Source organism: Vulpes vulpes, chromosome 2, assembly GCF_048418805.1.
Source record: "Vulpes vulpes isolate BD-2025 chromosome 2, VulVul3, whole genome shotgun sequence".
Lineage (NCBI taxonomy): Eukaryota > Metazoa > Chordata > Mammalia > Carnivora > Canidae > Vulpes > Vulpes vulpes.
Genome location: NC_132781.1, coordinates 154,965,660 through 154,979,478, shown reverse-complemented (window position 1 = coordinate 154,979,478; position 13,819 = coordinate 154,965,660). Strand labels below are relative to the sequence as shown.

General features: G+C 51.3%; 1 protein-coding gene across 2 annotated transcripts in view; it reads left to right on the top strand.

Moving 5' to 3' along the window:
* Positions 1-321: 321 nt before the first annotated feature.
* Positions 322-13,819, top strand: part of GRHL3 (grainyhead like transcription factor 3) — a 34,114-nt gene continuing 20,616 nt past the window's right edge. Inside the window, exons 1-2 of one of the 2 annotated variants that reach the window (XM_026012539.2) lie at positions 322-608; positions 12,199-12,385. In XM_026012539.2, the coding sequence (XP_025868324.1) occupies positions 592-608; positions 12,199-12,385 (204 nt within the window). In that variant the 5' untranslated portion in view covers positions 322-591. Of the gene's footprint in view, positions 609-3,131; positions 3,616-12,198; positions 12,386-13,819 lie in introns of those variants that run through there. The other variant, XM_072750768.1, reaches the window with a different exon arrangement.

Here is a 13,819-nt window from a genome sequence, read left to right as displayed (position 1 = left end):
CCCTACCCCAGGGTGAGGGTCCAGCTGGGGGAGGGAGGGGATCTGCTCTCTCCTTTGAGAATTCCCCGGTGGCTGTGAAGTATTTGATACTGGGTAGAAGGGGCAACAGAATTGGGGGCCATGGGGATGTTCCTAAGTATCCAGGATACGAAGTAGAAACAGAAATTGAGATTTTCTTTAGCCAAGTATCTGTCTCTGTATTTTTCCTCTATCTTCTCTCTAGCATTTTCTTCCGCCCTTCCTCCTCCCTCATCTCCACCTCCCTCCCCCTCACCTAGGAAGGAATTGGCCAGCTCCACCCAGCCGGCTCCCCTTGGCTCCACCCCCAACGCGGCAGGCCAAGAGTTAACAGCTTGCACCTGTTGAGGCATACCTGCTGTCGCCGGCACCTGTACCCATAGCCAATCAGCACCAGTGCTGCCGGGAACCTACCTGTCAGCAAAATCCCGACACTCAAACCTCAACATAAATCAAACACTTCCCTGGGCAGGGAATGTCTGTGTCAGGCAAGAATTAGAGACAAGCGGTCAGCAGAGCCTCGGTGCTGGTGCCCGTCTTCATCTTGGAGCCTGGGAGCCTGGGAGCAAGAAGATGTCGAATGAACTTGAGTGAGTAAACATTGGTGGATGCCTGGCGCTCTCTGAGCGTGGAGGCTCGATGGGGTTTCCAGAAGGGGGAAGCGCAGGGAGGCCGGCGCCAGGATTCACAGAGCAATTTGTAAGGGTAAATGAATGGGCTGACGATTTCACTTTGGCGTGTTGAGGCAAGCCCTATCTCAAGCTAGAGTTGAATGTTTCCCTGGGAAAATAGTTTTTTTTTTTTCTTCTTCTGTCTGCTGAGCAGTTTCGAGCCAGGTAGGGAAACACAGGACTGAAACTGTGAAGGCTTTCGGCACCTCTTTCTGATACTCTGAAGGGACTTGGAAATCAGAGACAGCCCCAATCCCATCTAGGCTTTCTATCTTCTTGCCAAAAGGAACTTCTTTGAGGTTGTTCTAAGAGCTGTCTTAGGCAGAGAGTTGGGTTTCTCTAAAGGGACTTGTTTGTTGGGTTGGAACAGCCCCAAGTGGGAAGGTTACAGAGTGGTGTTTAAACATATGCCCTCTGTAGTCAGCCTGACCTAGGTTCATATCCAAACTCTGTTCCTTATGGGGCGTGTGATCTTGGACAAGTCACTTAACTTACTGGATCCTCGTTTTCCTCATCCAGAAAATGGGTACAAGAATGCTTTGTAAGATTCCTGAGTGAGTTAAGTGTGATAAAAGCTGTAAAATGCTAAAGCACAGAGCAAAGGTGTGAAGATGCATTAATAAAATTTTATTCAGGGGCAGTTCTAAGGCTGAAGAAGCTGAGATGTGGTTTTCAGTGAGGTCATCTCTATTACCTGGCAGGATGCAGGTGCCTTCCTGCCCATATCTGGGATTTAGACTGCTCACTGGCTGATGCTGACCTTCATCATGACCACCTGTTTTGGGTCCAGACCTCAGAGAAGGTGGGATGTGGATGGGATCTGAGGCTGCTTTAGCTTGGGCTCAGGGAGCTGGCAGAGAAGCCAGGCTTCTAAAACACAGACTCTCCTCCTCTTGCCACGCTCAGAGGTGAGTGGGCAGAGACAAGGGTTGAACTATCTTTTTTTTTTTCTAGCTGGTCCTCAATAGATCGTTCTAAGAACAGGAGACCAGACTGGGGGGTGGGGGGTCCTAACTGCAGTGTTCCAGAGTACCAGCTGACTCTTGAGTTCTCCTAGGTTAGCCAACTCTGTTCATAGCACAATCACCGGGCATCGGATTTCTCTTCAACACATTCCGTGGGGTTGACAATGCACTGACAACTGGAATAGGAGCAGGGGCACTGGAGGCCACTAGTGGGTTCCAGTCCCGGCTCTGCCACTGTGCCGCGTGACCTTGGGCAAGTCACTTCACCCGAGTCTCAATTTCCTCACTGTAGACTGTGAGCCATAGTGGTACCCACTTCATGGGGTTGTTGGGGGAATCCCATCACTTTAGAAAAGTGATGGGTTTAGAGCCCCCGTAAGGAGCAAGCAATAACCCTCTTGTTGCTTCATTCGGAAAGAACCGGCGAGTACTTCTGCACCTCTTGCTTTCTCTACTCTTCCACACCATGAAAACAGACAAAAATCTTAGGATGTGTCTTCATCTCACTTCGATCTCATCTGATTAAAAACCTCAGAGGCTGCAGACAGGATCTATTCATTGGTGCCCCTTAGGGGTAAGCGTCCTGAAGCTGGGTCGCTCCAACAGAACGGTTTCCTGATTTTCTCCTTAATGATGTGGGGTTGAAGTCGGATCCGCTGACAGTTGAGGCTTCTCTGTTTGGGGTGGGGTGAGGGGAACCTGTGCCTGCAGAGTAATTGCAGGCGGGCTCTGAAGCCACCGTTTGGGATTACAATGACAGAGCCTCAGCGCCTGAGGGCTCAGCTACCCTCGCTGATAAGTGGGGGGTGGGGGGGGGGATCAGGTGCTTGGCTTGCAGGTTTCGAGCTGCTGCTGCTGCTGCTGGCGCTGCTGTCGCCCCTGGCTTGGCTGCCCAATTCCCCCCATAGACAGCGCTCCTCCCAGCGTCCATCTTGAGCTCCGACGGAGGATGAAATCGCGCCGGCCCTCGGTGCGGTGGGAAGAGCCGGGCTCGCACTCGGCTAACTTCCGCCACTTGGCAATCGCAGGGTCCTGGTGACTTTGTTTCTCCTCCCTGGTCCTCGGTGTCCTCCTGGGTCCAACAGGGGCCATGCACACCTGCGCGGCAGGGACAACAATGCGCTCCCGCCTGTGGGTCACCTGACCCGGGGCCCCATCCCTGGGCCTCGGGGAGGAAGGCGGCCTTTCGAAGGCCAGGTCTTGGGGTGCGCGGCGGCGCCTTCAGAACCCAGCTCGAGGCAGCTGGCGGGTGGAGCGCCTTGGCCTTTCATGTGGTCGGGCCCAGCGCCTGCCGGGTGCGTCTGCCAGCCTCCAGGCCAGCGCGGCCCGCCTCAGGTGCCGCCAGCCAGCGCCGCCAGCCGCCCGCGGCTAGGGCCGCCCGCAAGGCATCCTGGGGCGGCGGGGGGCGCCGGAAGTCGCCGCCACGGCCCTCCTCTCGCGGGAAGACAGCCCGCGCCTGCGCGTTGCGGGGGCGGGGGGGACACACGTGGGCGCGCCGCGGGGGTCTAGGGGTCCCGCTGTGGGTCTTCCCTGCCTCGCTGGAGCTACAAGCAAAGCGGTGCCCTACTGTGTGCCCGGCGCACCTGCGCTCGCTCGCCCTGCCCGGGAGGCAATGAGGTCAGGAGAGTAAGTGATGAGCACACAGTAGGTCTATCGAGTCGGGGGGAGAGAGACGGAAGCGAGCGAGGCGCACCAGTATCCCCCTCGACAGCCTTGCTCATTCTGCAGAACCTGGGATCCTCTCCCCCTCTCCCCAAAGCTGTGGACTGAGGGTAGGAGGGGGACAAGGAACATCCCAGTGGGTGACCGCAGGCCTCGGTGGCTGCTGCTCCATCTGATCTCCCGGAGCGCCGGGCTCCAGACGGCCTGGAGCGCTGAAAGAGTTAACCAGGAACGCCTCCCCGCTGCGGTTTTGTGGTCGAAACCATGATTGCCAGGAGCAAATTTTTGTCGTGCACAAGGTGTGTTATTAAAAGTCGGAGTTACGCTGCTGGTGAATGAAAAGTTAAAAGCCCTCATTAAGCTCGGCCTGTAAAACAGGCGGACTGGGGCTGAGACTACCCTAACGGCGGCTGGCTGGGCTGCAGGACACTCCCGAGGCTGAGGCTTCTGCTCCTGCACTGGCTGCTCTGCCACAGGGAGGGCCCTGCCGGGTGATGGAGCCACAGAGGACTTGCTGGGGGGTGGGCGTGAGGGTGGTCCACAGCGAAGGCCAGTGGGAGGAAGGGCCCCGGGGCTGGAACACAAGCAGCATATACTGGAAACTTTCCCTTTAGTTAAAAATAACAGCCAGCCAATGATGGAGCGCAGACTCCACCGACTCAGTGTCCAGTCCTTGGTAAATACATTATGTCCTTGAACCTTCCCAACGATCCAATGAAGATGGGAGTGTAAGTGCAAGGAGGCCAAGGAGGGGTCTGAGACTTGGCCCAGGCTTGCTCAAGATCTCAAGGAAGACCTGGGATCTTAACTGGGTCTTAACCGAGGGGCTGAAAGGATGCTCCACACCAGTAAGTCACCCTGCCTCCTATCTCTACAGATACTGAAAAAAACAAAAACAAAAAAACACAAGGAGATATGCCAAACTGTTCACAGTGGTTATCTCTAAGTGGAGGAATGCAGGTGAATCTAGTCTCTGCTTCCAATTTTTCTCTCCGTTTTACATTTTGTATATTGTGTTTTACATACCTTGTGTTACTTTTGAAATAGGGAGGGTGAGGAGAGGGAGTCATTATTTTTCAAAGAGAGAATTATTGGTTCGCCTAAAATTGGTGTTCTCGAAATGTGGTTCCTGGACCAGCATCATCATCATCTTCACCACCTGGGAACTTGTTAGAAATGCAAATTCTCAGCCTCACCCTAGACCTACTGAATCAGAAATTCTGGGGGTGGGGCTCAGCAATATGTGTTTTAACAGGCCCTCCAGGCGATTCTGATGCATGTTCAAGTTTAAGAACCACTGGCCTAGAAGACCTGGCAGAGGATTGGGAGGCAGGAGGTTCCCAGATCCTCTTCTGACCTGACACATAGTCGCTGGGTCAGCAGGCTGAGAGTTTTGCTGCAGGGGTCACACTTGTGTTCAAGCCTAGCTCTGCCACATGTGGACTGGGTGACTTTTGGATGAGCTCCTTAACCTCACTAGGTGTCAGTTGCTGTGTTGAAATTGGTGCTAAGCAACCCCTGCTCCATCCACCCCCCACTCCACCTCCCTGAGCAAGTATGAGAATGAAAAGGCACAGGGCCTGATGCTTTTAAATAACAGTTCCCTTCACTTCTTTCCCTGTCTTCCTTCCCCTATTGGAGCTCAGCGTTTTTAAAATGGAGCAAAATAATCCTGCTTGGCTACCTCCCTCCATTCCTTTCATCTTCTAAAAAGTCTGGGCAACTGACCTAGTGAATGTCCTGAAGGGAAATTATCTCACCGATATTTGGTGTTATTTTCCAGGTGGGTGGAGCACCAGGGCAGCAAGAATTGGAGACTCTTGAGGGCAGGGACAGCATAGTATTTACATTTGCGTCCTAGTACCCAGTACAGGGCCTATTATAGAGTAACCCTCAGTGAGTGTTTGTTGAATGAATCAGTAAGTGAATGAATGAAGGGATGTGGCACCCTGGATTGAGGGGTGGATTTCAATTTCTTTGCACATCTCAATTGAAGGAGGAAAAAAACCCAGGAAAATTGGACGGGAAACCAAAAGAGCATAACATGAAAGAAGAATTTCCACAGAGGGCGGGATTTTTCAAAGAGGCGAAAGCGAGTTTCTGGTATAATTAGGAAATGGTGCACAATTAATTTACATGCAACTCGAAGCGTTGGCTGGAGCCTGACCACCCTCAGCCTGCCCACCCAAAGCCAGATGGTGAAGCTGGCAACGCTTGCCCCTCTTATCTGGGAATCTCCAAGCTTCAGGTCTCCCGTTGCTGCTAGGAAGAGGTGTCCCATTTACAGATGGGAGAAGGTGAAGCTGTGAGTTATCATGCAGTTTGCTGGGGGCTACTCTACAAAGTGTGTTTTAGTAATAATAATAATAACAATAATAATTCACATTATTATGTGCTAGCACTCTGCTGATGACCTGCATTATCTCATTGCATTTTCCAACAGTAACACCTCACAGAGTTGTAAAGATGAAGTAAAACAATGACTAGGAATTGTTGGGCCAGCACCTGGTGCTTGGTAAGCCCTCAAGTAAATAGTAGCTATCCTCATCATTCTGTGAGGTTAGTCCCTCCCATCTTTCCCTCTGACGGGTAAGAAAAATAAGGCACAGAGAGGTCAGTTGGCATAAAGTCACACAGCTGGTAACTAACAGCTGAAACTGGAGCCAGGTCTGTGAAGTTCTGGGGCCCATTCCGGAGACATGAGCTCATGCCACCTCGTTTGCAATAGAGTCACTACAGAGCCATGCCCTAGAATGGACTCCCCCATTTCTCCATTGAGGCCCCCAACGAGCCCCCAGTATGTGACAAGGCACATTTCACAACCTGTGCATCCAGAAACTACATGGGCCACTGGCACACAGGAGAACCCTGGAGTGCTCCTGTCATGCCTAGGGAACACCTCGCATGGGACTGACTGGAAAATGATTCTTCTGTGAGCGGTTGTGGCAGGGCCTCCCAGTAGGTAATTAGTGAGTGTGATTGATCACTGCCAAGGAAGCTGGATGGCTCAGGACAGGGTTTGGCAAGTTATTGGGTGTATCTGGGTGTCAACACCCAGCTCAGGTCGCCCCTGAAACTCTTCCTTCTCAGGCTGAAGGGAAGTGGGACCCAGTTCACTGGATCTATCTTGTGCCAGGCACCTCCTTTGGTGGGGCTTGAGGCCACCAGCCTTGGTGAGTTTTCTTCTTCCTTCTCCAAACTGAGTAATAGTCCTTCCTCTTATGTCTCTGAATTATTGACATGCTTTTAGGATAGGGCAGTGATTTAATTTAGTACCAGATAGGAAGCTAAAAGACTCAAATCTCAATCCTGCTCTATGCTGAGTGTCCTTAGGCAAAGTCACACCTTCTCTGAGAAACTAGAGTTTGAAAGTCCCTTTGCACGCTAAATTGAATCCAAAAGTCCTCAACTAATGGCTGAGACTCATTTACTTAGTCACATTGGGAGTTTCAAATGGCTCTCAGCCAGAAAGCAGTGGGCACTGAGAGCCCAAAAGGACTTGGGATGAAACCCACTTCACCACCCTGGTTCCTCCATCCTGGTGCCCAGAATGATGCATGGTAGAGTCAGGAGGCCAAGAGTCTGGCTGGGTGTGGAACAGCTGGTACCACACCCTTCCCATGCTGTGGGCCCAGAGTGAGCTACTGGGGAAAGGCCCCACCCACACGAGAGCCCCTGCATGGGCAGTTTGTGCACCCATACAGGCTAGAGACAGGGGCCTCAGGAAGTGAGGCTTATCAGGTAGATGCCTGAGCTCCTCTCTCTTGATTTTGTATTCAGCTCTCTCCCAAACGGAGGGAAAGCTGGGTGGGAGGGGCTCTGAGGAGGCAGCCTTGTGAAGGTTCTTGATGCTAGAAACCAGAGACCACTGTTCAAAGCTTGCTGTCATGAGATCCTAGCTAGGTGGCCTTAGGCACCCCTTAGGCAAGCCAGGGGCCCTCTCTGTGGCTCAACTTTTCCTGCTATCATACAGGGGATAGTCATACGTCTCCTCCCTACTTTACAGGGGCGTTGCAGGATCAGAGGTGATGACAAACGTATGAGAAGCATGTTGAAAAATCCAACATGCCATGCAAATGTGAGGTATTATCAAATCTCTGACTTGAATTTCCTCCTCAGGGGGCTGGCCTTCCTCAGAACAAGGCAACATATATGCAAAAAAACTGGCACACAGTAGGTGGGCAGGCTCTAGGAGCTGTCCCAGGCTTATGCCTTTGATCCTGCATCTCCTCCCCTCTGGAAGATCCAAAGTCCTCCCTACCTATCTCTCTACTCCCTTTCCCCCTCCAGCTCTCTTCTTGACAACATCCAGTCACTCCCCAAAGTTCAGGCAGGTCAGGCTCCTGCTTCCTTTCCTTCATAGCTTTCTTGGCCTATCTGACATGAGTTGTTTGTTTTTGTGGTCAGGTCTGTCTTGCTGCCACTAAAATACAACCTGCATGACATCGGGGATGACCTTCTTGTCTTGTTTGCCCAGGACAAGGCCTGGCACGTAGTAGTTCCTTGACAAATATTTGTTAAAATGAGGGATGGATGCCACCCCTATTTATCGGGTTTTTCCTCTCTTCTGTGTCCCTTTTTGGAAACTAATGGTTGATGGCAAAGGGACTAGTTGTGGAGTTAGATCCCAGGAGGCCTGGCTTTGTAACTCACTTGGCCAGTCCCCTGAAACAGGTCCCCGAACATCTCTGTTGCCTATTTCCTGGTCTGTAAAGTAGAGATAATAACACATGATGTATGTTGGGAGGCCCCGTGAGATAATGAGTGTGAAAGTCAAGGCAAGGGGTTATTACACTGTCTCTTTTTTTGGTTTTTGACATAGAACCTGTTCACAGACTGGAGGCTTAGAAAGGATGTTAATTTAAGGACCTCAGGCAGAGTCTCCCCTCTACTGTCATTTGGGGGTTCTGAGATGATGGTGGTCATGATGATGGTGATGATGATGGCTGTTATTTACTGAGTGATTATTCTGGCAGGCTCGAGGCTAAGCACATTTCTTACATTAATGCATTTAATTCTCCTAACAGCCCGTGAGATTAGCCCCTCTCTAAAGTAGCCAACCCTGGTGACTCCATCACATGACTGTGTTCTAATTTTCTTCACAGTGCTTATCACTGACTAAAATTAACTCATTTATCTCTTTGTTTATGGTCTGTCTTACCCAATTAAACTGCAAGTTCCATGGGAGCAGAGCCTTATCTGTCTTGTTCTTGGCTGATTCCCCGGGGCCTAGGAGACTCCCTGACTGGGCACATGGAAGACACTCGATTGACCCATTTGACAGATGAGGAAATAGGCTCAGAGGGGCAAATGCCTTACCCAAGGACACACAGCTGACTTGAGTCTGTCAGGTTATGACCCTGGTGCTATTTCTTCTCAAGATACTACAGGTTCTTCTGTGCTGTGCCCCTGGTGGAGATCTGACATCAAGAAGGCAACTCAGGGCTGTCTTCTTGCCATCCCCCTCCCCCATTCCCCTTCTACTTCCTAGTAGTTCAGGAGTTCTGCCTTAGGGGCATCAACAGCAAGTTTGTGGAGCCCCTTGGGAAGGTGACTGAACAGGCTGAGGGTCGCTTAGTCTCCCCTCCTTATTCTGGCTCTGTGACCCATAAGTAGAGCTCAGTCCTTGGAACTCTTCATGTCTCTCACCCCCTGGGCCCTCAATCCTCAGTTTCAGTGTTAAGAGAACAGGTACCAGAAGTCCTTGGATTTCAGGCTTTGGAACATAAGTCAATGCTAATCTCATCTATAATCAAGACTTTCTGGAAGCCAAATGCTTTGTCTTGGGTCACGAAGTTGATTGGTAGCATGAGCAGGCATGAGACCAGGCCACTAGGGCTCCCAGCTCCTGGCCAGAAACTTCCAGGCATCTCACTTTCTTACTCATTCCCTCCTGCCTGGTGTGGGTGGAAAATCCCTGACTCTCTGTCAGTGGACCATTGGTTCAGTGTATTCCAGAGGAAGGGAATTTCCAGAATAAGAAAGACACCCTGAAAGGAAACTAGTGTGGGGTAAAAAACATCTTAGAGTCCAGCAGGTAGGTCCAGGTTCAGGTTGAGCTTCCAATACCTACGAGCTGAATGATGGTGAGTAGGTAATATTACCTGTTTGAGTCTCAATTTCCCCAATACCTGTCTCTCAGGGCCATGGCCCAGAATTGATGGCATAGTGCAGAAGAACAATTGGCAGGTGTCTGCCTATGGTAAACACGGAAGGTACCACAGCCGCTGTGTAGCAAGGACTCACGCTGAGGGATCCCGACAGGATGGATCCAAGACCCATGTAGGCGAGCAAAGTCTCCTGGATGAACAACAAACACTGGCCTTTTCTTCCTGATGGGACCTTATCATTGTCTTCTAAACTTTAATTTTTGAGTGTGGTAAGATATAACTAATAGCTCATCAAAGCTGATAATGGTCATTCCACCAGAGTCAGCAAATTGGGGCTCTAGGCCCAGATCTGCCATAGACTTGCAGAGTGACCATGTCTTAAGCCACTTCGCAGCCCCTCATGTATTAAGCACCTGTTACATGCCAGGGTCAGCTCTAATCATTTTTTGTGTGGCAGTGCCCTCAATCCTCATAATCCTACATGGATCCTAATAAAAGACTCATTTTACAAATGAGGAACAGTGCAAAGTGCTGGGGATCCCAACTGACATGGAGGGAGGAGGTCCACCAGGCCTTTCCCGGCTTCTCCCATGACCCCTTGGTTGGGGAGTTTGCTTTCGCCTGGAGCTGGCAGGGGCTGGGGCCAGCTACCCTGGGCCTGCTCTGTAAATTCTTCTAACCCCAGGCCCAGAAGGCAGCTAGGAGGGGCCTACTTCTCACTTTTCTGTCTTTAATGTCCTTGATTTATTGCAGCAGAAACTCGGGGAGTGCCTCCCTTTCCGCACCCCTAGAGCAGGAAGGTTTCTGTCATTTCTCTTTCCTGTGTGACAGCTCTCTCTCTCCCTCCCTCCCAGAGCCAGTGTCCCGCACCCTGGGACCCAGGGAGGTGGGAGGCACTGTGCCCCAGATGAAGCCCCTGGGAGAGCTGCTGCCCACTGCCTGCCTGGGTGTGGTCTGGCTGCTGTTCCCACTCTGTCTGGAAAGGTAGGCCTGAGCTGCAGGCCACCCACTAGTCTGCCACAGTGCCTGAATTGCCACCCCTGAACTGTTTGCTGCTGGGGTAAGGATCTCCCTCTTGCATTACAGTGAAGCAGTGCAGCTCAGTGGAAGGCACACGGCTTTGGTACCAGACAAGCCTGGGTTTAAATCCTGGTTGTGTCATGGACTGGCTAGGTGGTCCTGGGCATGTTCTTACCCTCTCCAAGTCTCAGGCTTCCTCATCTGTAAACTGAAGCCAGTGATCCTTACCTCGTAGTGTTCTTCTAAGGAGCAGAGCTTAGGGATGGAAAGCGTTCAGACATATTATGGTAAATGGCAGCTGGCCTTGGTCCTGTGTCCCTAATGTGAGAGAGTAGGAGGCTCACTTAGGATGGGGCAGGGGGTTGCATCAGGCACCAGAAGACCAGTCAGTGCTCACTTCATCACTGGGGTTCTCTTCTCCCAGTCCAGCAGCTCCCAACTTCTCACCAAGCATTCTCCTTCACACCCTCTCTGCTCTAAAATGAACACACTGAAACTTTCCCACCTCTGTGCCTTTGCTCACCATCAAGATCATGTTTTACACCAGTGATTCTCAAAGGGGGGGTGGGGGGAGGTGTCCCCAGACAACCAGCATCAACAATACCAGGGAACTTGTTAGAAGTGTAAATTCCCAGCTACCCCAGACTTACTGAATCAGAAATGCCAAGGGTACAGCCCAGAAATCTGTGTTTAAAAAACAAGCCTTCCAGGTCATTCTGATGCAGCTCAAGTTTGAGAACACCAGCCTGTAATACACCATTGTCCTGCTGGAGCTAGATTGCCCTCGGGGCCACTCACTAACCAGGAGCTTGAGCGATTCCCATAACCTCTCCGAGCTTCAGCTTCCTCGTCTCTAGAATAGGGACAATAATAGTACCTGCCTTACTTGGTTGTTGTGAGCATTAAGTGAGAGAATGCATGGAAGGTGCTTATTAGCTCAGCACCTAAAACACGGCCGATGCTCAGTGAAGATCAGATATTACTTTTAATCAGCATCACTCTCATTCTGGGTCGTGTCCCTATCCTGGTGGCCCCCCTTCACATTTCTGCATGATTTAACAATCCCCAGTGCTGAGTGCCCCCAACTAAATGTCTGCTTCCTCCAAGGAGCCGCTCGGGATCTCTCCTTTGAGCCCATGCAGCTTGTCTCTTGGGCCACATGCCTTGCATTTGTCTGAGTTCTCAGCACGGGGCCCGGTCCTGCCTCCTCTGTGTGCCCTGCAGCCTCCTCCTCGCCTTCCAAGTTCCTGGCATCTGAGCAGCTGCTTGGGCCATCCACAGTCCATGTTGGTCAGAAAGGCCACTTCCCAAGATGGGGCTCTGCCCATAGGCTTCCTGGCCACACTCCCTAACTTGTAAGCATCGCCACCGACCTTCTGTGTCTCTCACAGTCTGCAAGGGAACTTCTCATGTTGGGTTATCTGGAAATTTTGTTTGTCACGATTTCCTATCCTTATGCTAAGTTCCTTTGAATGAGTATCTACCGTGGAAGCATTTTACTGAATCCTCTCTGAAGCCTTGCGGGGTTGGGATTAGGGTCTTGGAGTCGTGGGTGAGGGAAGTGAGGCCCCGGGTAGAGACTGAAAGCATCTAGCTCCCAAGTTCGGGTACATTCTACTGTCCCATGCTGCCCAAAGGTGGTAGAAGAAGTGGTTTCAACTTTTCAAGGCTGATAACTCTGAATTCCTGGCCACTGGCCTGAGGCTGACCATTCATGGACCTGCCTCTTGACCTTCCCTACTTATCTTCCAGCTTCAGGTCTGTGCGATTGCTGAAGAATGACCCAGTCAACTTCCAGAAGTTCCCCTACACTAGCGAGGACGAGGCCTGGAAGACCTACCTGGAAAACCCCTTGACAGCTGCCACGAAGGCCATGATGAGGGTCAACGGGGACGATGACAGTGTTGCCGCCCTGAGCTTCCTCTATGACTACTACATGGTACATTTGCCCCCTCTGGGAGTGTCCCCCTCTGACTGAACGGTCGCCTTTGTGCTCAGTCCTCATGGCCCAGCAGCCCATCCCCAGCCCAGTACCATGTTTCTTCTCTCCTCTGGGTCTTCACACATGCCATTCCCTCTGCCTGGCCCCCCCACTCCTCTCCCCTTGGCTAAGTTCCCCCCCTCAGCTCTGGGTCTCTGCTTCAAGGTTACTCCATTCATTCTGCTTTCTTGGGTCTCTCATTCTGTGCCCCCAGGTACCCTCAGGAACTACCATCATTATCCTTGACTCTGTCTTTAGAAACTTGCTTGCTGTGCATTTATTTCTTCATCTCCTGCATGACTGAGCTCTTGGAGGGCAGGAACCACGTGGTTGTCATCACTCAGTCCTCAGCTCCCCATCCTGCTTGCCACATACTTAGTGCTTAGTGATTAAATGGATCAGTGCCTTGGCCACACATACTCCTCATCACAGCAGCACCCCCAACCTGCCATCTTTTTTCTGCCCCGTCCCTTAGGTCATCCCAGTTGCCCTGTCATCCCCACCCACCTATCCCAACCCCACCACCTAGAACATGCCTTCTGCTCTTGAATCATTTTCTTTTCTTCCCAAGGCCACTTTCACCTGGAAGCTCTCCTGCCACATCACCTCTCCCTCTCTGGAGTGTCTGACTATCCTTCCTACCCTTGCTGCCATTCTATGTAACCTAACACCTCCTGACAGACAGTCTCTATTGTTCTCCAATTGTTTCCAGGGCCTTGGCCTTGACTCTGGGGGACTATCAGCACCTGAGAACAGAAATTAGTCCCTCCCCTATCTGGTTGCCAGTGGGCAACCACAAGTACCTAACACAGTGACAGAGCCACCGACCCCTTCCCATGCCTGTGCCAGACATTGCTCATGGATTACAGCCTGCATTCTCACCGGGGTGCAGGAGGCTGAAGAATCTTTTTCCACTGCACTCCAGGCAGCCCCTACCCATCTGTCTGAACTGTCACATGACAGTACACTTTCTTGTTTTCCCTGGGCTGGGTGATTGCTCCAAGAGACTTTCCCAGATTTGAGAATGGGAAACATAAACAGCCAATTATTGAGATAACTGGCTTTGAACCTGAAGATTTAAAGCCACTTTGTAAATAAGCCCTCAAATTTACTGACCCAAGAAATATTTTATCTACCTTACCCTAAGGGAGAAGGCACTGCCTGTGTAAACTCACATGCCAAGGATGGGAAGTGTGGTCCCAGATACAGAAAGACCCCAAATTTTCTTTCTGGCTTTGGTTCTCACCTTGGAGTGGTGCAGTTACCCTACCTTATTTCCTCCCCAGCAGGCTGATAGTGTGCTGGTAGCGTTTGGCCCAGGCCGATGGAAAAGAAATTTAAATTGACTGCCTCAGGTTGGAGACATGGTGGGAGCCAGAATCCTAGGCCTGG